We start from the raw sequence: 21,339 nt of genomic DNA, 5'->3' as shown, positions 1-21,339 counted from the left end.
ATATATTGTTGGGCAGCAGGAAGCAGCTCTGACATCGATTAGAAAGCCTGGAAACAGTTGCTTTTATTAAAGAGATCAGAAATGTTTATTTATTTGTTTTTATTTGGACAGTTCATACACATAAACATCATTAACACGATAACCTGCCACAGATGGATCAGACACAGTAATTATTAAAATCTAAAATAAGTAAAATAACAAACAAGATTAGATTTTATTATTAAATAAAGATGTGCCATACGCAAGTATTTTTGTGAAAAAGTCCAAATTTAGGTTTAGTATCCTAACATTTCAAATTAATAAGTCAAACTTTTCATAAAAATCACTCAGAGGAAAGTTTTTAAAAATAGCTTTTTTTGGTTGACTTTGTTTACTCGTGGATGGCACTTTTTTTTTCCAGTAGTAGAAACAAGCTTCCATACAAACCCATAAGGTCCATAAACATTACTGGGATATTTCTCTAACCTGTGCAGGGAAAAGTCTCACTGAGAGACCAGGTCTCTTTTTTTCCAAGAGGGCAGCAGAAGTTACAACAAATACAAATGCAACACAAATTGTCTTTATTCCACTTTGACAGGAAGTTCCTAGGGCCAGTTTCTGATAAAGAAGGATTATTTTGAGCTGTAAATCATGCGAAGCTGCTCTCACGATAGGTCACTTTCGACAAAGCCCCATACTCTGTGCGTCACACCCCCAAAAAGGAGGCGGGTCCAACAAAATGTGAACACATAAAATGATTAATGTCTCCACAACATCAGCGATACACGCACACACGCACACACACACACAGCTGCAGGTGTGTGCTGACGGCCCGTGACCTCCTCAGAAGTTCTCCTTGTAGAAGTTGAAGCCGAAGTGTTCACACTGAGCTTTGATGACTTTGGCCAGAGCGGGAGCGCCGCAGTAAAACACATGTACCTTCCCTTTGTTCTCCTCAGACACCTTCTGAAACACCTGAAACACACACACAGAGTATTTTATTAGGAGCTGATACTGCAAAACACACCGACGCTCCTTGATTGATAAAACTAAACCGCTATTGGAGAACCATCATGTCTCGGTCTCCCCTCTACTTCAATAAAATAAACTCCAGAAGAAGTAGTTTCCTTTCCAGGAACTAACATCCAGGACCTTAAATGTTTTAAATGGCCATCCATGGCAGCCTGAAACCTCAGAGATAGGTTCATTGCTAAATTTTTCAGTCTTTACAAAATTTTAAGGAGAACTTTCCGAATTTGTGATGAACTCATGTGTGGTGACTCCTGACAGAGTCTGGTGCGAATGTCCCCCCGAGAAGCAGATGTCCATGGACGCTATTTTCTGTTTGTAGCCTCTATTTAAAGCCAAAACATTTTCGCCGTGTTGAGCCTGTCTGATTTAGCCCAATGTTACTTTATCAGGTCCAGGATCACATGTCACCCAAAGAGGACACTCTACCAAAACCTTCCAAAACTATTCAGGAAGGGTCCCAAACTCTCCTTGAAAAATACCAATAACAGAAAAGAAGAAGACCAAGTTAAACCAACGCAACGCCTCACCTTCCCCCACTCGGGTCGGCCCGGTTGGGTTCTGGTCCTCAGTCCAGTGATCGAGTCTCTCTTCTCCTTCTTGGCCAGAAGGTCGAGCGCCATCTGCAGGCCAATGGCCTTCATGTCGTTCTTGCTGAGCGCTGACGTCATGTACATGTGCATCTCCAGGAAGCGTCCTAACAAACATCAGCATTGTGTTAACGAGCGCACAGCAGCGTCTCTGCAGGACTTTAAACACCACGTGGAAGGAAATAACTCAATAATGAAAACTATTATTAGTGTCTTCAAAGTCTGTCTACATTTCCAGACGTTGTCCTGAATCTGCTGCTTTGTGTCTCTAATGACATCATCATTTCCAAAATTAATTCGTTTTATTTCTTAAGACCTGAAACCAGCGGCTGAGACCATAAACTCATCAGGAAAGTGTTTACTGAGCTCAGAGATGAAGACTTCCCTCACAGACGTCTATACGATCAATATTCACAGGAGATATTGGACGTCCGGTCAAGTGAACGTTGGCGCGCTTGCTGCCGCTGCTCACCGGTTGTTATTATTATCTACTATTACTATTTTTATTATAATTTTTTTTCAGTTGCTGACGACAATTTGAACTAAGTATCTAAGGCGCAACCCTGCTTTGACTTGTTTTCGCAATATCTGCGGGCTTCTATTGCTTGCGCTGCAGCTGTCAGTGTTCGGTCCCTCCGTCTGTGCTCAGTGCTCGGCCCTGATTAAGATGCGGATCCACAGGGTGTTGGTGTGGCTCACCTGGGGTTTTTTTATCCATCATTCATCACCCGGCGACAGCTCCTCTCCAGTACTCTGCTACGGATCTTTTGCAGCTCTGTTTCTGCCTGGCTGTCTCTCCACCTGTGGCTCTATACTTCTACCCGGACATCGCCTTCCAGCCCCGCCGCAGGTATATCCACCGAGGGCTTCGGCGGAAGTTCAACATCAGTTACACTAACTCAATATTTTCCATCTGGTCAAAAACTCGTCGTCCTCCCTGCAAGACTGACCACAGTGTGCTGGCCCACCTGGCTAGATCAACTAAGCCCACTGTCAGGCATGGCAACTCCAGCATCAAGTTCGGTCTATTAAACATCCGCTCTCTCACTGGTAAGGGACATCTCGTCCATGATCTCCTCTGTGATCGTAAGTTGGACTTTCTTTGCTTGACTGAAACATGGCAACAGCCCAATGACTTTGTTTCTCTCAATGACTCCACTCCTGGCGAGAAAGTAGTTGTGCAAACATCAAATATCTGCTCGGTTTATCAAGATATCGCATATTTGCAAAAGTGCTTCGATGTTTTCGGAGACGTCTGCTACCCACCAGCTCGACAGCTAGCCAGGAGCTTGAGGGTCACTGAAGCCGCCGAGAACGGCACAACTCCCGGCACATCATTTTCAGATCATCGCGGAGTTTTGCTACTCGGGTTAAATGTAATATATAAGTCACTTAGACAACCTAAAAATGCTATTGTTGGGCTTTTTTCAGTGTTTTGTTTGTTCGTGTGTAAATCGGTTTGGCTGAGATTAAAGTTATTAGATTAGATAAAATAAAACTTTATTAATCCCCCGGGTGGGTTCGTCCTTGGTTTTCACACAGCTGAATAAACGTCAAACAGAAAACTGATTAAACAGAAGTATGAGCCAGTCGAGAATTTACGCCAGTGTCTGGTTATATTTTAGATAGCACGGAGCAGACGGCCGAGTTTATTAAACTCCACCGAGACAGCGGCGACGCTAATCAGAAGGCGAGACCGTCCAATTTCACAGCCGTTTACTTCCGGCCTACCCGACCCTCTGAGGATCCGGCCTACGTAGACCGCGAAGGCCGGGTCCTCAGGAGGATGCAGCCCATGAATTTGGACACGACTGAAGTCTACACCGCCACAGCCTTAAAATTCAGGGAAATGAAGGACGCATTTGAGGGCCGCATTTCGAGCAGCCTTCAAATTGGGACAGCCTTCGTCGCGTCGCTGTGACGTAATCGGCCTTAAAATGCGGCCTTTAAGGCTGCAGACCCTGAATCGGGATACAGCCCCTGTCTCTGCCCCTCCCTCCCATTCATTTGAATACATTGCACTACAGCTCCCTGGATCTACCCCCACCATCATATGTACTGTTTATCGGCCACCTAAGCCAAACAAGGAGTTTTTAAATGAATTTTCTGCTCTTCTCACTCATTTCTCTGTACTTTCTCCAAATCTCATCATTGCTGGTGACTTCAATATTCATATGGACAATAATAAAATCCCTCTTTCCAGAGATTTTACCTCCTGCCTGGAAAGTTTTGGGCTTCTACAATACATAAAATTTCCTACCCACTCTAAAGGTCATATCCTGGATTTGGTCTGTAGTTCTGGCATTACCCCCACCCATTGTAAAGCCACATTGTTTCCCCAGTCTGATCATATGTTTATTTCTTTTGATGCAAACATAACCGCTTCCAAAACCTGTGTCTCTCGTAATATCACTTTTAGGAAAATTAGTAATATCAACCCAGCTGTTTTTTCATCTGCCGTCCACGACCTTCCATCTATCCACTGCTCCTCAACCCCTCATGAACTCGTTTGTCATTATAATGTCAACCTTCATAACCTTCTTAACATATTTGCTCCCCTTAAACATCGAACTGTCTCATTTTCCCGTTCAGCTCCATGGTTTACCTCCGACCTGCGTCACCTTAAAGCTAAAGGACGCCAACTCGAACGTCTATTCAAGAAAACCGGACTTACTGTACATAAAGAAATGCACAATGATCATGTTTTGTTCTGCATTGCCTCAGCCAAATCTGCTTACTACTCTGGTTTAATTAGTTATAATGAAGGTAACTCCATGTCCCTCTATTCATTGTTCAGTAAAATTACAAAACCTCCAGACACATTCCCCTCCCACATGTATTCTGTTGATTTTTGCAATTCTCTTATCTCTTTTTTCACTTGTAAAATCTCAGATATCCACCATCAACTTAACTCTGTGGGAGCTCCTGACTCTGAAGTAGACTTCCTGTTTCCCCCACTGTCTTCCTGTCAGCTATTTTCAAGCTTTACTCTTCCCTCCATAACTGATGTATCTAATCTCATTAAAAAATCTAAGTCATCAACCTGTCAACTTGACCCTCTCCCTACTGTGTTAGTTAAAGCCTGTCTTCCCTCTTTAGCTCCTCTCATAACCAATATTATTCATTCCTCCCTGAACACTGGGATTGTTCCTGAAGCACTGAAAAAGGCTTCTGTTATTCCAACTCTCAAAAAGCCTGGTGCAGACCCCAATAACTTTGATCATCTTCGCCCTATATCAAATCTCCCCTTTATTTCAAAAATTCTTGAAAAAGTTGTTGCTGCCCAGCTTCATTTACATCTCAATGACCATAATCTCTATGAACCATTTCAATCTGGTTTCCGCCCCAATCACAGCACAGAAACTGCTCTGTTAAGGATTACCAATGACCTTCTGATGGCAGCTGATTCTGGTCTCCTATCCATCCTCATCCTTCTTGATCTTAGTGCGGCGTTTGATACCATTTCTCACAATATTCTCCTGAACCGGTGAGCTTCCATTGGTATTAGTCATACCCCACTTACCTGGTTCACCTCCTATCTCTCAGACCGCACTCAGTTTATCCAACTTAAATCCCATTCTTCAGCTCTCTGTCCTGTTTCTGCTGGTGTGCCCCAGGGTTCAGTATTAGGGCCTCTTTTATTCATTACTTACATGCTCCGTCTTGGTTATATATTCCGAAAATATAATATAAATTTTCACTGTTATGCCGATGACACCCAGCTCTGCCTTTCTTCTAAACCCAGTTCATCCCTCCCACCTTCCTCCCTCTCAGACTGTCTTATTGAGATTAGACCCTGGTTCTCCTCCAATTTCCTCAAACTCAACAGTAATAAAACTGAAGTTTTACTTGTTGGTACAGCTTCTATCTTAACCAAAGCCCACAGCTTTTCCATTAACATTGAAAATTCTCCCACCCTTCCCTCTTCTCAGGTTAAGAGTTTGGGTGTCATACTTGATAATACTCTTTCATTCCAGTCTCACGTTAATTACATAACCCGGTCTGCTTACTTCCATTTACGTAATATTAACCGACTCCATCCCTTCCTTCCTCCCCATGCTCTTTCCCTCTCTAATTTGAAGCATCTCTCTCACCTTCCGGCTCCTCGTCGGCCTGGTCCATCTCCAGTTTGGTGAGCAAACTGACAAACCACTCGAAGGACTTCTGGTCTCTGTTGATCCAGATGAAGTCAACCTGCAGGGTGAAGAACATCCTGGTGTCCACGTGTGCTTCATTGCAGTACAGTGAGCTGTTGTTGGGATGCACTTTTCTTACTTTGCGCAGCTTCATCTCGCTGTCTTTGATGTTCTCGCACCACGAGTATTTACAGCTGGGACAGTTCTGCTTCCTCATGCGGTACCTGAGCCGCAGAAACACCTGGAGTCAGTTTTATATTCATTTCATGATTTTACTCACTGTAAAAAACAAACGGTGGAGAGGGTGACTGAACACGAGAGACGTAATTATAACGCGTCTAACCTTCTGAGTCCTAAAAGTAAAAAAAAATGAACAACTTTTTATTTATTGTTGAAAATGATCCAGTATCACATAACTCTATTTTCTGGCAAAGCTGAAAGAGGACATCACTGGAGCTTATTCTCATTGATTATATTATCACAGCAGAGCAATGAGGAGAGATCCTGAATAAACGTCCAGCATGTCGACAGATTACAGCTGATTATAAACTTGCAGTTTACACATGACTTGAACTGAACAGCTGGGCTGATGGAGGGACTGAGGGGTGGAGCACAGGTCTGTGGGCGTCTTACCGGTACATGATGCTTTGCAGGATGGAGGCGAAGGGTGTGATGCCGATTCCTGCCCCGATCAGAACGGCGTGTTCGGAGGCAAAGATCTGCCGTGTCGGAGTCCCGTACGGCCCGTCTACGTAACACTGTCACATGGCAGACATTCAACAAGAAGCTGCGTCTGAAACGAGCGATTCCTGACAAACTACGCCTGTGTCAGCTGAAGGTTAACGGTTTCACCCACAGTGTCAGAGGTGTTCCTCAGGGTTCTACTCTCGGTCCTATGTAGTTTCGGCTAAAGCTGTAAGTTTTTCAGAAACAGCACAATGACTCTGACCAATGTTCGCTCTCTTTGAGCTCTATTTTCCCAGCAGAGTCGGTTTTTACACAAACTCTTTCTACAAAGAAATACAGATGATATAAACAGTGCTGAGAACGAAGCAAAGGCAATGTGATGGATCTGCCAGGTCTCACTGCAAAAACATGGAAAAATCCTTTTTGTGTGCACATAGTAAGTAAGTAAAATGTATTTATAGCACATTTCACAGATAAAAATCACAAAGTGCTTCACAAAAAAATCAGAAATACAAATAAAAAATGTTTTTTTCAAACTCATATTAAATTATTTTAACAGGAAGAAAATTTCACATCATAGAGAAAAACGTTGCAAAATCAAACCTGTCAGTGTAAACCAGGGGTGGGCAATCTCAGTCCACGAGGGCCGGTGTCCTGCAGGTTTTAGATCTCACCCTGGGTCAATCACATGATTAGTTCGTTACCAAGCCTCTGGAGAACTTCAGGACATGTTGAGGAGCTAATTTAGCCATTTAAACCAGCTGTGTTGGTTCGAGGACACAACTAAAACCTGCAGGGGACACCAGCCCTCGTGGACTGAGATTGCCCACCCCTGGTGTAAACCCAAACCAAGTTTTTCACACATAAACCGAAGAATCTGAATCTGAACATATGAATCTCTTGCTGCCCTATAAGGAGCCGAAACTGCCTGAACTACCAACTGTCAGGGAGTTTAAGTCCATTTTAATAACATGTTCCTCCACCCAACCTCCAAATTTTGGGCTTTTTGGACTTTCAGGGGAAAACCTGATACTGTGTGCGAAGGCTGATAAAATAATGATAATAATTGTCTGCTGGTTCAACACTGCCACAGAGCTCTTCTCACTGTAACTTATACACAATCATATAAAAACTGATTCATGCTCTGAGCTCCTCACCTTGATGTTGCAGAATCTGTGGTTCTCAGTCAGCTTGGCAGAAACCTGCAGTTTAGAAGAAAACCAGAAACACATGTACTAAAACTCTTCTGTCAGTAAACCAAACACACATTGAAGGTGTCATCAGATTTCTGTAAGTTTACTGGGCAAAGAAAATGGTTCAAATATATTTCAGTAAGGAGGGGGGCAAAGTGGCTTGCAGATGCAGGTGTTATTTAACTACATGTTTTCTGGAACTAATAACAGAGATTTCCAACAATATGATCGAGGATATTTGTATTTATGTTGCTGATTTATTGAAGCATGTAGATAAACTTTACATGTCTGGCCCTTCATAGCGATCATTACGACGCAGGGATGAATGTCTCAGACTTATGATGTGGTTCGTTCTTCTCAGTGCAGTAGATTCATATTTGTTAAAGGCTGAACTCTCCTCCTGACCTCTCCTCGCTCTGCTGATCCCAGACCGTCTGGAAAAGGTTGCACGAGTCCCTGATCTCCGGACTCGGAGGCCTCCCCCGACGGCGAGCCGCTCTGTCGGTACATCGTCAGCTCGATGGCGCCGTCCTCATTAGACGCCACGGCTCCGTTACCATCGGCAGAGCTGAACATGTCGTCCTACAGGAAACCACATTGGAGATGTCACGCACAGGAAGCAGGCGGAGACCCAGCGAGTGCAGGTGTGTCAGAGTCTAACCTGAGCTCTCGGCAGCTGCCGGCGCTTCCGCAGGCTGGTGGCGAGTCTGTTGGGACCCAGAGCCTCGCTCTCCAGCTCTCTGAAGTACTCATACAGCCGGGTGGTCCACTGGCCCAGCGAGCGGATGTGCAGCCACAGAGTATCTGCAGAACGACAAGTGAAGACACAGAACTTACACCAGTTTCATTAGACGGTTAAAACCCACCCAGAGAAACTAAACAAAAAGGAGACCGAAGCTTTTACCTGAAATCTCATCAGAGAGGATCAATAAACACAAACCAACGTTCTAAGCTGAAAGGTTCTGCCATTCCCATCCACAGTTATACCTGCTGGACTCTTTCAGCTCATTGTTCTCAGTGTCAGCAGGTGGAATCTGCGGGTTTTTTTACTAGAAATGTTACCTCATGTGTAACGTAGAGCTCAGACTCCACTGCAGTCCAGCGGACAGAAAGCCCTGAGAGCGCATCCAAAAGTCTGGGACCGGCTGAACCTATGAGGACTGTTTCAGTGCTGAGAGTGTGAGGTGTACCTGACTGCTCGGGAGCGCTGCTGATGGTGAACGGGTGCCACTCATATTTGGCGATCACTGGGATGTTGATGAAGACATAATCTCCAGGTTTGAACTGGAAGAACTGGGGACGCTTGATCACCAGATGAGTCACCTGACAGACAAAAAACACCATCAGACATCGGTGGACCTCGGGCGCCGATTGGGGCGCCGGGCTCGCTTTGTGTTCGGCACCTTGGAAGGCAGCAGGTTGACCTCCACGATGTAGAGGCCTCCCATATGGGACACGGCAATCCCCACGATCTTCTCCAGCACGAACACCAGACCTGGAACCACGAACCACTTCCAGAAGTTTGCACAGTGAATGATCAGCAGGATCCAAACCCACACATAGGACAGGTGAGACCAGTAAAAGACCTGCGGAGGAAACGGCGGTCAGCATCTCGCGGCAGGAAGCAGACCACGCACACAGAGAAAACCGTGTCTATTACCTCGAAGTGTCCGCTGCGGCGCACGAACGTGCTGGAGCAGAGCACCATGAGGCAGATCAGCACCTGCAGGACGACTCCAGTCAGCGAGGCTGTCCCCTTCACCCAGCCAATCCCAGGGCGGGTGGTCAGCAGGTACTCCCACAGGCTGTACTCACCGCTCTCCGTCATCTGGACTGAGACAAACAGCACCGGGACGCCAGTCTACACCTGTTTACACCTGTATACACCTGTGTGCTTGTGGGTGTGTGCTTATACCGAAGTTAAAGGCGTGTGCGGCGGTGTGCACCAGCGTGAATCCGAGGATGGCGCAGCCCACAATCTGGTGCAGCAGGATGTTCTGATCCAGAGGAAACACCCTCACCACCCACGTGGCCCTGAGCCAGGTCAAACAGCGCCGCAGCATCAGCACCTGGAAACGAAGACGCCACCACAACACGCGTGTGCTGAGATTTCAGCTGGACTTACGCTCATACTGTCATGTGACACCACTCTGAATCACAGGATGGTGCAGCGGGTCCAAGCTCAGTGATGCAGCTTACGTGCTGATCTGACTCCTGGGTGTTTCCTCTTTCCTGGCTTTATCTGAGTTTGCAGGCAGCTCTGATTTGAATCAGCACATGTGTGTTTTGTTTTCAGCTGCACTGCACAAGATAAATAGAGAAGGAAACGTCTGTGCTGCCCTCTGCTGGACACTAAGACACAGCACAGCCCCCTCTCTGCTGATTCCTTTCCTTTGTGTGAAAGTACTCAGCTGTGGTGCAATGATTATTGCCTCACAGGTTTAGCTGGGTTAACTGGTGGCTTCATCACCCTAGGGACCGTTTTCTGCCACGCCCGAAAAAGTGCTATAAAAAATTTATATATTAATATTTTATTCCACTTTAAATTAGCCAATCTTTTAGACCTACTTCTCCTTGAAATATTCATGTCAAGTTTTAATTACATTTCGCGGATTTTAACCCTTTATATCCCGGTTTCGTCACATGAGCGCACTGCTTTTTTTGCCCCAAAAAACAAAAAACTTGAATATTTTCCAAAAAAAACATTTGAGGTAATATTCAATTGTTATTATAATTAGGCCTTTAGATGGACTAAAGATTGGCACCAAGAGTCATTTCGATCGCCTTTTATTTTTTTTCCAGGAGCGCATTTCATAAAATGCACACTATCGACCACGCCCAAAAAGTGCTATAAAAAATTTATATATTAATATTTTATTCCACTTTAAATTAGCCAATCTTTTAGACCTACTTCTCCCTGAAATATTCATGTCAAGTTTTAATTACATTTCGCGGATTTTAACCCTTTATATCCCGGTTTCGTCACATGAGTGCACTGCTTTTTTTGCCCCAAAAACATAAGACATAAAACATAAAATATTTTCCAAAAAAAACATTTGAAGTAATATTTTATTGTTATTATAATTAGGCCTTTAGATGGACAAAAGATTGGCTCGAACATTAATTTCGATCTGGTTTTAATTTTTTTTCCAGAAGCCAAAAATGTCCCCAGGCGGCGCTGCTGCTCCTGCTCCCCCGGGGAGGAGTGCCTCTGCCGCGGGTGTGCTTCGCGCAGCGCCGGAGCATATGGTTCGGTTCCCGTGTCTGCAGCACACACTTCCGCTACCACGTGAAAACAAATACGTCATTTCCTGTTGATTAAAAAAAAAAATAAAAAAATCAAACGAACCTAAGGGTAGAAAATGGTCCGGAACGAGCAGCGGGGCAGGCTGCTGCTGTACGCGGGAAATTAGTCTGCCTTTTCCGGGTATCTGTCTCGAGCAGGCCGCTGGAGAACATGTGTATGTTCCAGCAGGCGTCACATGTGGAGCAAGGGCGCCACCCGGTGGACAAATAAAAAAATTACAATTCTAAGGCCTGTAGTCCAAAACAAAACTTAAGCTGGAGACCTGATGATCGATTTGACCGTATTTTTTTTGCCGTGAAAAATAGCGTTTATAAAGGGTTTCAATGGGGCACAAAACGGTCCCTAGGGTGTTGAGTGTGAGTATTTTTGCTGCTAAGCCGTGTTAGGCTGATGTAAGAAAATCAGACTGAAAATTTGAAGATTTTACAAAAACGAAACCGGCTGGCAAGTTTGGCTATGCTACACCCAACACAGCGGAAATGGCGTTCATACGAATGAAAAAAGTGGCACAAAAAGAGCCCAGTATGACGTGAGGGTTAATGACTGTGATAAATACTGTGGTTGGTACAGACAGCACCCACATAAACAGGAGCAGCTGCACGTTTGTTACTTTATTGCTTTTGTTGCTTTTTTTGTGTAGACAGAAAAATCAGTCAGCGTAAAATTACTGTTTTATATCCACAATCAGTTTAGTTCTCCTCTGATACAGCTCTGATAGGTTTAGGTATCATCTGCTGTGAGTAGTGCATCAAATTTAAAAACCTTTTCATGAGTGTTATGTGTAGAAATGTGGCGCCATGTGGTGCTGGCATTAGAACTGGTTTCACTGCTTCCAACTGGTCCAGACTGGACCCGATGGTGGCTATGTCAGGGGTTAATGCAGCAAAGACGGCCTTTTAGATGTTCCACTTATGCAGCCCACATCGCATGTCCACCATAGTGTGGATGGAACATGATGCTAATGGAAATGCAGGCTGAAGCCGAAAAGGCACGGTGGGAGAACCGGCTCTCGACCGGAAGCCATTTCTTGCACCGGCACCACGATGGAGGGAAAGAGGCACAGACACGTAAGGATGGAGTTTGTGTCATACCATGACGAAGGTGCAGTTAAAGTTGAGGCACTGGCCGCAGCCTTTGGCCACCATGAACCAAGGCCCACCGTAGCTGTGGCGCAACATGGCGACGATGAACAGCAGCAGATTAAGGAGGGAGTACACAGCCAGGAACAGCAGCTTCCGGCTGTTGTTCTGCCAGTAGGCCCGGGTCAGGTAGCGAGGGGTGTGACGCTTCTTCTGGTCCAGATCAGGAGGCTTCAGCCAGTTAGCAGCGCTGAGGGGAAGATGAAAAACAGAACAGGTGTATTAGCAGGTCTGCAGGTTTACAGGTGTATTAGCAGGTCTGCAGGTTTACAGGTGTATTAGCAGATCTGCAGGTTTACAGATGTATAAACAGGTCTGCAGGTTTACAGGTGTATAAACAGGTCTGCAGGTTTACAGGTGTATAAACAGGTCTGCAGGTTTACAGGTGTATTAGCAGGTCTGCAGGTTTACAGGTGTATTAGCAGGTCTGCAGGTTTACAGGTGTATAAACAGGTCTGCAGGTTTACAGGTGTATAAACAGGTCTGCAGGTTTACAGGTGTATAAACAGGTCTGCAGGTTTACAGGTGTATTAGCAGATCTGCAGGTTTACAGGTGTATAAACAGGTCTGCAGGTTTACAGGTGTATAGACAGGTCTGCAGGTTTACAGATGTATAAACAGGTCTGCAGGTTTACAGGTGTATAGACAGGTCTGCAGGTTTACAGATGTATAAACAGGTCTGCAGGTTTACAGGTGTATAAACAGGTCTGCAGGTTTACAGGTGTATAGACAGGTCTGCAGGTTTACAGATGTATAAACAGGTCTGCAGGTTTACAGGTGTATAGACAGGTCTGCAGGTTTACAGGTGTATAGACAGGTCTGCAGGTTTACAGGTGTATAGACAGGTCTTCAGGTTTACAGATGTATAAACAGGTCTGCAGGTTTACAGGTGTATAAACAGGTCTGCAGGTTTACAGATGTATAAACAGGTCTGCAGGTTTACAGGTGTATAAACAGGTCTGCAGGTTTACAGATGTATAAACAGGTCTGCAGGTTTACAGGTGTATAAACAGGTCTGCAGGTTTACAGGTGTATTAGCAGATCTGCAGGTTTACAGATGTATAAACAGGTCTGCAGGTTTACAGGTGTATAAACAGGTCTGCATTTTTACAGGTGTATAAACAGGTCTGCAGGTTTACAGGTGTATAAACAGGTCTGCAGGTTTACAGGTGTATAAACAGGTCTGCAGGTTTACAGGTGTATTAGCAGATCTGCAGGTTTACAGGTGTATAAACAGGTCTGCAGGTTTACAGGTGTATAAACAGGTCTGCAGGTTTACAGGTGTATAGACAGGTCTGCAGGTTTACAGATGTATAAACAGGTCTGCAGGTTTACAGGTGTATAGACAGGTCTGCAGGTTTACAGGTGTATAGACAGGTCTGCAGGTTTACAGATGTATAAACAGGTCTGCAGGTTTACAGGTGTATAGACAGGTCTGCAGGTTTACAGGTGTATAGACAGGTCTGCAGGTTTACAGGTGTATAGACAGGTCTTCAGGTTTACAGGTGTATAAACTAGAGATGGACCGATCCGATATTACGTATCGGTATCGGTCCGATACTGACCTAAATTACTGGATCGGATATCGGAGAAAAATAAAAAATTTAATCCGATCCATTAAATATCATGAAAGCACCTCGCAAAACTTGCAACACACTGTAACTCACCTCAGAACGTTAGCACGTCGGAGCAGTATGCATCACGTGATAGAGCAGCTGTGGCATGCCGGACCTGTTGGTGGTCTGGATAGCATGTGGAGCTTTGCTAGCAACCCGGCATTTCATCTCCGACAAAGTTATCCCCGAGAGAAGTAAAGCAAGTGTGTAAGTCCATCTCTGAATGTTTGTAAAGCATTCCTGCGTTAAGCTTAACAAGCGAACGCCTCTCTCTCTCTCTTGCTGCTACTTCAATCGTGAAACTGCTTAACGATCAGCTGATCGGCTTTTCTGTCGCGAGTCCGTCTCTCTTGTTTGTTTTTGGCCCACTTTGCACCAGAAAGAGGAAACCAGCGGCTGAACAACAGCAGCACGTTTAAGCTTGATAAGCTGTTGTTAGAATTTATTTAATATTTCTTTCTACACCAGGATCTTTTTCTACAGCTGACGCTGGTAACTGTGCAGGGGCGGATCTAGCAAAGTTTAGCCAGGGGGGCCGATAGGGCATGAACAGGGAAAAGGGGGCACAAAGACGTACTTTTCTTTCTTATTCTCATTTAAAATGTCGAGCTTTTAATAAATAATTATCTGACACCCAAAGTTTTAATTTGATGTAAAATGAATAGAAGTCCATTACTGTATATAGTAACTATTAAGTCTAATATATATCCTAGTAAGCTATAGTACTTTTTACTTTGGGAAGGTACCATCTGTGCAGTCTGCAATTTTGTTGAAGAAAGATGTTGAATCTATTTAATATTTCTTGAAAAATAATTGATTTCTGTGCATTTTTTTTCACACTGCATCAAATTAAGGTTGATTACGTCGATTAAGCATCATGAGGTGGCGCGTGAGGGGTGGTTCCCTATTTTTTATTTATTTATGTTTGTTGTTGCTGGGAGTTGGAACCCTATTAGTTAGGTTGCTTAATATTTACGCTAAGTACTCTTTAAAATACCAGAATAGGGAGGATGGTGTAGGTCTAAGTTTATTAGATTGATCAGTATTGCTGAACTATGAAATATTTTTTTTGTATACAGGTATAACAGAATAGCTTTAGTGTAGTTGTTGTTTTAAACTTGAGTATGAACTTGCAGACTTGCAAAATGCAGCAAGATATTTTAAAAAACAGTTTTGTTGATTAAAAAAACACTATATCGGATTCATATCGGTATCGGCAGATATCCAAATTTATGATATCGGTATCGGTATCGGACATAAAAAAGTGGTATCGTGCCATCTCTAGTATAAACAGGTCTGCAGGTTTACAGATGTATAAACAGGTCTGCAGGTTTACAGGTGTATAAACAGGTCTGCAGGTTTACAGATGTATAAACAGGTCTGCAGGTTTACAGGTGTATAAACAGGTCTGCAGGTTTACAGGTGTATAAACAGGTCTGCGGGTTTACAGGTGTATTAGCAGATCTGCAGGTTTACAGATGTATAAACAGGTCTGCAGGTTTACAGGTGTATAAACAGGTCTGCGGGTTTACAGGTGTATTAGCAGATCTGCAGGTTTACAGATGTATAAACAGGTCTGCAGGTTTACAGGTGTATAAACAGGTCTGCAGGTTTACAGGTGTATAAACAGGTCTGCAGGTTTACAAATGTATTAGCAGGTCTGCAGGTTTACAGGTGTATTAGCAGGTCTACAGGTTTACAGGTGTATAAACTGGTCTGCAGGTTTACAAATGTATTAGCAGGTCTGCAGGTTTACAGGTGTATTAGCAGGTCTGCAGGTTTACAGGTGTATTAGCAGGTCTGCAGGTTTACAGGTGTATAAACAGGTCTGCAGGTTTACAGGTGTATAAACAGGTCTGCAGGTTTACAGGTGTATAAACAGGTCTGCAGGTTTACAGGTGTATAAACAGTTCTGCAGGTTTACAAATGTATTAGCAGGTCTGCAGGTTTACAGGTGTATTAGCAGGTCTGCAGGTTTACAGGTGTATAAACAGGTCTGCAGGTTTACAGGTGTATAAACTGGTCTGCAGGTTTACAGGTGTAAAAACAGGTCTGCAGGTTTACAGGTGTATAAACTGGTCTGCAGGTTTACAGGTGTATAAACAGGTCTGCAGGTTTACAGGTGTATAAGCAGGTCTGCAAGTTTACAGGTGTATAGACGGGTCTGCAGGTTTACAGGTGTATAAGCAGGTCTGCAGGTTTACAGGTGTATTAGCAGATCTGCAGGTTTACAGGTGTATAAACAGGTCTGCAGGTTTACAGGTGTATAAACAGGTCTGCAGGTTTACAGGTGTATAAACAGGTCTGCAGGTTTACAGGTGTATAAGCAGGTCTGCAGGTTTACAGGTGTATTAGCAGGTCTGCAGGTTTACAGGTGTATTAGCAGGTCTGCAGGTTTACAGATGTATAAACAGGTCTGCAGGTTTACAGGTGTATAAACAGGTCTGCAAGTTTACAGGTGTATAAACTGGTCTGCAGGTTTACAGATGTATAAACAGGTCTGCAAGTTTACAGGTGTATAAACAGGTCTGCAGGTTTACAGGTGTATAAACAGGTCTGCAAGTTTACAGGTGTATAGACGGGTCTGCAGGTTTACAGGTGTATAAACAGGTCTGCAGGTTTACAGATGTATAAACAGGTCTGCAGGTTTACAGGTGTATAAACAGGTCTGCAGGTTTACAGATGTATAAACAGGTCTGCAGGTTTACAGGTGTATAAACAGGTCTGCAGGTTTACAGGTGTATAAACAGGTCTGCAGGTTTACAGGTGTATTAGCAGATCTGCAGGTTTACAGATGTATAAACAGGTCTGCAGGTTTACAGGTGTATAAACAGGTCTGCAGGTTTACAGGTGTATAAACAGGTCTGCAGGTTTACAAATGTATTAGCAGGTCTGCAGGTTTACAGGTGTATTAGCAGGTCTACAGGTTTACAGGTGTATAAACTGGTCTGCAGGTTTACAAATGTATTAGCAGGTCTGCAGGTTTACAGGTGTATTAGCAGGTCTGCAGGTTTACAGGTGTATTAGCAGGTCTGCAGGTTTACAGGTGTATAAACAGGTCTGCAGGTTTACAGGTGTATAAACAGGTCTGCAGGTTTACAGGTGTATAAACAGTTCTGCAGGTTTACAAATGTATTAGCAGGTCTGCAGGTTTACAGGTGTATTAGCAGGTCTGCAGGTTTACAGGTGTATAAACAGGTCTGCAGGTTTACAGGTGTATAAACTGGTCTGCAGGTTTACAGGTGTAAAAACAGGTCTGCAGGTTTACAGGTGTATAAACTGGTCTGCAGGTTTACAGGTGTATAAACAGGTCTGCAGGTTTACAGGTGTATAAACAGGTCTGCAGGTTTACAGGTGTATTAGCAGGTCTGCAGGTTTACAGGTGTATAAGCAGGTCTGCAGGTTTACAGGTGTATAAACAGGTCTGCAGGTTTACAGGTGTATTAGCAGGTCTGCAGGTTTACAGGTGTATAAGCAGGTCTGCAAGTTTACAGGTGTATAGACGGGTCTGCAGGTTTACAGGTGTATAAGCAGGTCTGCAGGTTTACAGGTGTATTAGCAGATCTGCAGGTTTACAGGTGTATAAACAGGTCTGCAGGTTTACAGGTGTATAAACAGGTCTGCAGGTTTGCAGGTGTATAAGCAGGTCTGCAGGTTTACAGGTGTATTAGCAGGTCTGCAGGTTTACAGGTGTATTAGCAGGTCTGCAGGTTTACAGATGTATAAACAGGTCTGCAGGTTTACAGGTGTATAAACAGGTCTGCAAGTTTACAGGTGTATAAACAGGTCTGCAGGTTTACAGATGTATAAACAGGTCTGCAAGTTTACAGGTGTATAAACAGGTCTGCAGGTTTACAGGTGTATAAACAGGTCTGCAAGTTTACAGGTGTATAGACGGGTCTGCAGGTTTACAGGTGTATAAACTGGTCTGCAAGTTTACAGGTGTATAAACAGGTCTGCAAGTTTACAGGTGTATAGACGGGTCTGCAGGTTTACAGGTGTATAAACAGGTCTGCAGGTTTACAGGTGTATTAGCAGGTCTGCAGGTTTACAGGTGTATAAACAGGTCTGCAGGTTTACAGGTGTATAAACTGGTCTGCAGGTTTACAGGTGTAAAAACAGGTCTGCAGGTTTACAGGTGTATAAACTGGTCTGCAGGTTTACAGGTGTATAAACAGGTCTGCAGGTTTACAGGTGTATTAGCAGGTCTGCAGGTTTACAGGTGTATAAGCAGGTCTGCAGGTTTACAGGTGTATAAACAGGTCTGCAGGTTTACAGGTGTATTAGCAGGTCTGCAGGTTTACAGGTGTATAAGCAGGTCTGCAAGTTTACAGGTGTATAGACGGGTCTGCAGGTTTACAGGTGTATAAGCAGGTCTGCAGGTTTACAGGTGTATTAGCAGATCTGCAGGTTTACAGGTGTATAAACAGGTCTGCAGGTTTACAGGTGTATAAACAGGTCTGCAGGTTTGCAGGTGTATAAGCAGGTCTGCAGGTTTACAGGTGTATTAGCAGGTCTGCAGGTTTACAGGTGTATTAGCAGGTCTGCAGGTTTACAGATGTATAAACAGGTCTGCAGGTTTACAGGTGTATAAACAGGTCTGCAAGTTTACAGGTGTATAAACAGGTCTGCAGGTTTACAGATGTATAAACAGGTCTGCAAGTTTACAGGTGTATAAACAGGTCTGCAGGTTTACAGGTGTATAAACAGGTCTGCAAGTTTACAGGTGTATAGACGGGTCTGCAGGTTTACAGGTGTATAAACTGGTCTGCAAGTTTACAGGTGTATAAACAGGTCTGCAAGTTTACAGGTGTATAGACGGGTCTGCAGGTTTACAGGTGTATAAACAGGTCTGCAGGTTTACAGGTGTATTAGCAGGTCTGCAGGTTTACAGGTGTATAAGCAGGTCTGCAGGTTTACAGATGTATAAACAGGTCTGCAAGTTTACAGGTGTATAAACAGGTCTGCAAGTTTACAGGTGTATAGACGGGTCTGCAGGTTTACAGGTGTATAAACTGGTCTGCAGGTTTACAGGTGTATAAACAGGTCTGCAGGTTTACAGGTGTATTAGCAGGTCTGCAGGTTTACAGGTGTATAAACAGGTCTGCAGGTTTACAGGTGTATTAGCAGGTCTGCAGGTTTACAGGTGTATAAACAGGTCTGCAGGTTTACAGGTGTATTAGCAGGTCTGCAGGTTTACAGGTGTATAAACAGGTCTGCAGGTTTACAGGTGTATAAACAGGTCTGCAGGTTTACAGGTGTATTAGCAGGTCTGCAGGTTTACAGGTGTATAAACAGGTCTGCAGGTTTACAGGTGTATTAGCCGGTCTGCAGGTTTACAGGTGTATAAACAGACATCAGTACTGACCTGATGGTGAGGTTCTCCATTACCTCGGGGAACGTCTCCAGTTCAGCTTTGAGCTCCTCAAAGGTGATGGAGCCGCTGTTGTCCTTATCGGCGGACTCAAACAGAGCCAGTGTGAGGTCATCCAGCTTCTCCTCCGGCAGTGAGATGGCGCTCTCACGCAAACATGACTTCAGAACCGTTTTCAGCTCGTCTGGATCTATTGAACCGCTGCCTGTTTACAGAAAGCAAAAAGGATTAAGTGAAACTGCCCCGTCACCTGGCGGGCTGACGATGATACCCCATCAGCCTTTTACAGAGTTATAAAAATGAAACATGGCCACAAAACTGATAACTGACCTCTACCTGCTTCAGGACGTCAGCTATCTCTTATCTACAACTGTTAGACAGACTGAAACATTTGAAAATAACTCTTGTTGTAAATGTTGTAAATGTTGATGCATGAGCGAATGCTGACCATCCACGTCGTAGACCTGGAACAGGAAGCGGAGCTTGTCGGTCTCGTTGCCGTGGATCAGGAGGTCCAGAGCTTTGAGCAGTTCGTCCAGGCTGATGGAGCCGCTGCCGTCTGAGTCGAACAGTGCGAAGAAACGCTCAGCAAAGAAAGACTGCGAACAATTAGAGGACACGAGTTATTGAGGCCCATTTCAGGTGTTTTTTCTAAACTGCTCACCAGTCCATTCTCACCTCTTTGACCTTGAGAGCTGTTTTGAACTCCTCCAGGTCAATCTCTTTGTCCTCTCCGGCGATGGTCTCAAACTGTTTGGTCACCCACTCCAGCCAGCGGGCGTCTTCGTCCAGACTCATGGTGACCAGCTTTGCTGCTGCAGCTGGTGGGGACAAGCCAGCAAGCATCAAACCTAGCTTTTTGTTTTGATCTGCCTGTTCATGTAATCCTAATTACTCTTCTTCCATCAGAGCGAACATGTGTTAACAGACCTCTCTGCATTGAATCATATCTGTTATTAATCTCTGTCTCTCTTCCACAGCATGTCTTTATCCTGTCTTCCTTCTCTCACCCCAACCAATCACAGCAGATGGCCCCGCCCCTCCCTGAGCCTGGTTCTGCCGGAGGTTTGTTCCTGTTAAAAGGGAGTTTTTCCTTCCCACTGTTGCCAAAGTGCTGCTCATATGGGGTCACATGATTGTTGGGTTTTCTCTGTATTATTGTAGGATCTACCTTACATTATAAAGCTCCTTGAAGCAACTGTTGTTGTGATTTTTATAAATAAAACTGAATTGAATGAATCTGAGTTGCTCTGCTCTGTGAGTCTGCTGAGTCCCTCTGGGATTGATGGGTCCCATTTGAATCTCCTTTTACGTGTTTTATTAGCTCATATTATTACTCAGGTTGTCTCATCATATGCTTAGACTTGGTCAGAAATTCTTCTTGTCATATTTTAAAGGGTGAAACTCGTCCTGGTCCTTATTGTGTCACGGCCAGGCGGATCAGCTGCACGCTGATCAGCCCTCTCTGTTTCTCTTCCTCTTCTCTCTCGCCGGGGCGGAACTCACTGTGGGTTCACGCCCTCGGCCCACGCCCTCGACCCACGCCCTCGGCCCACGCCCTCGACCCACGCCCTCGGCCCACGCCCTCGACCCACGCCCTCGGGAGATGAGACACCTGGGTCTCATTAAGGGGAGCAGCATTTAAGCCAAGAGGTGACTGCTGTTCGTCGCTGGATCATTGTCTACTACGCGTTAGTGAAGTCAAGCTACAGAAAGTCTAGTTAAGAGTGTTTTCCTCTGTGCGTCGTCCTTAACCCTGTCTCCCTGTCTACAGAGCTTCCTGGATTTCCCCCGTGTGATTCCCGTGTGGCAGTGTCGGAGTGTGAGCCTGTGATCGTGTGTGTGGATGATCTGAAGAACGCGTGCTTTCCCCTGGACTTCCCTGGAGACCCCTTCTCCCCCCACTCAGCTGTATATAGCACCCCCCGCACCTTCTTGTATATACACCTGGTGACTTGTAAATAAATCCTTCTTGTGAGCATCAGAACTGGAGTCCTGCGCTTGAGTCCTCCTCCAAACCGTAACATATTGTCCTTGTCGAGACGCAGGGACATCTCTTCAGGGTCAACAGTGTTAACGAATTTAAGATGAAACCAGGTCGTGCAGAAATTCAAAGAGAACGAGAACCAGTTCAGAGTTTCACAAACCCTTTCCCGCATCTACTGTCACAAATGGACAACTGTACCCTCAAACACACAATAATAACATGGACTGAACCACCACTCACAACCACTAGCACTTTATATAGCCTCTGTAGAAACTATCTACACCCTCACTTATCTTAACTGC

At 44.6% G+C, this 21,339-nt stretch overlaps 1 protein-coding gene across 1 annotated transcript; it reads right to left on the bottom strand.

The window, feature by feature from the left end:
* Positions 1-82: 82 nt before the first annotated feature.
* Positions 83-19,848, bottom strand: nox5 (NADPH oxidase, EF-hand calcium binding domain 5). Its single transcript, XM_026172328.2, has 16 exons — positions 19,729-19,848; positions 19,499-19,649; positions 19,045-19,255; positions 12,013-12,250; positions 9,530-9,683; positions 9,275-9,447; positions 9,018-9,200; positions 8,805-8,937; positions 8,276-8,418; positions 8,020-8,196; positions 7,579-7,623; positions 6,368-6,492; positions 5,874-5,958; positions 5,693-5,792; positions 1,539-1,705; positions 83-954 (listed from the first exon to the last, which is right to left on the bottom strand). The coding sequence occupies exons 1-16, from the start codon at positions 19,846-19,848 to the stop codon at positions 823-825; spliced, it is 2,337 nt and encodes a 778-aa protein (XP_026028113.2). The 3' UTR covers positions 83-822.
* Between the last annotated feature and the right edge of the window lie 1,491 nt (positions 19,849-21,339).

Source organism: Astatotilapia calliptera, chromosome 7 (assembly GCF_964374335.1).
Source record: "Astatotilapia calliptera chromosome 7, fAstCal68.1, whole genome shotgun sequence".
In the NCBI taxonomy this organism is placed as follows: domain Eukaryota; kingdom Metazoa; phylum Chordata; class Actinopteri; order Cichliformes; family Cichlidae; genus Astatotilapia; species Astatotilapia calliptera.
This window is presented reverse-complemented; position numbering and strand designations above follow the sequence as displayed.

Excerpts from the sequence above, each read along its gene's own strand:
- nox5 (XM_026172328.2), bottom strand. The coding sequence starts at position 19,848 with ATGAGTCTGGACGAAGACGCCCGCTGGCTGGAGTGGGTGACCAAACAG. Across the intron at positions 8,938-9,017 it reads TCAACCTGCTGCCTTCCAAG|GTGACTCATCTGGTGATCAA; the intron begins GTGCCGAACACA and ends TTTGTCTGTCAG. Across the intron at positions 955-1,538 it reads GCCGACCCGAGTGGGGGAAG|GTGTTTCAGAAGGTGTCTGA; the intron begins GTGAGGCGTTGC and ends TGTGTGTTTCAG.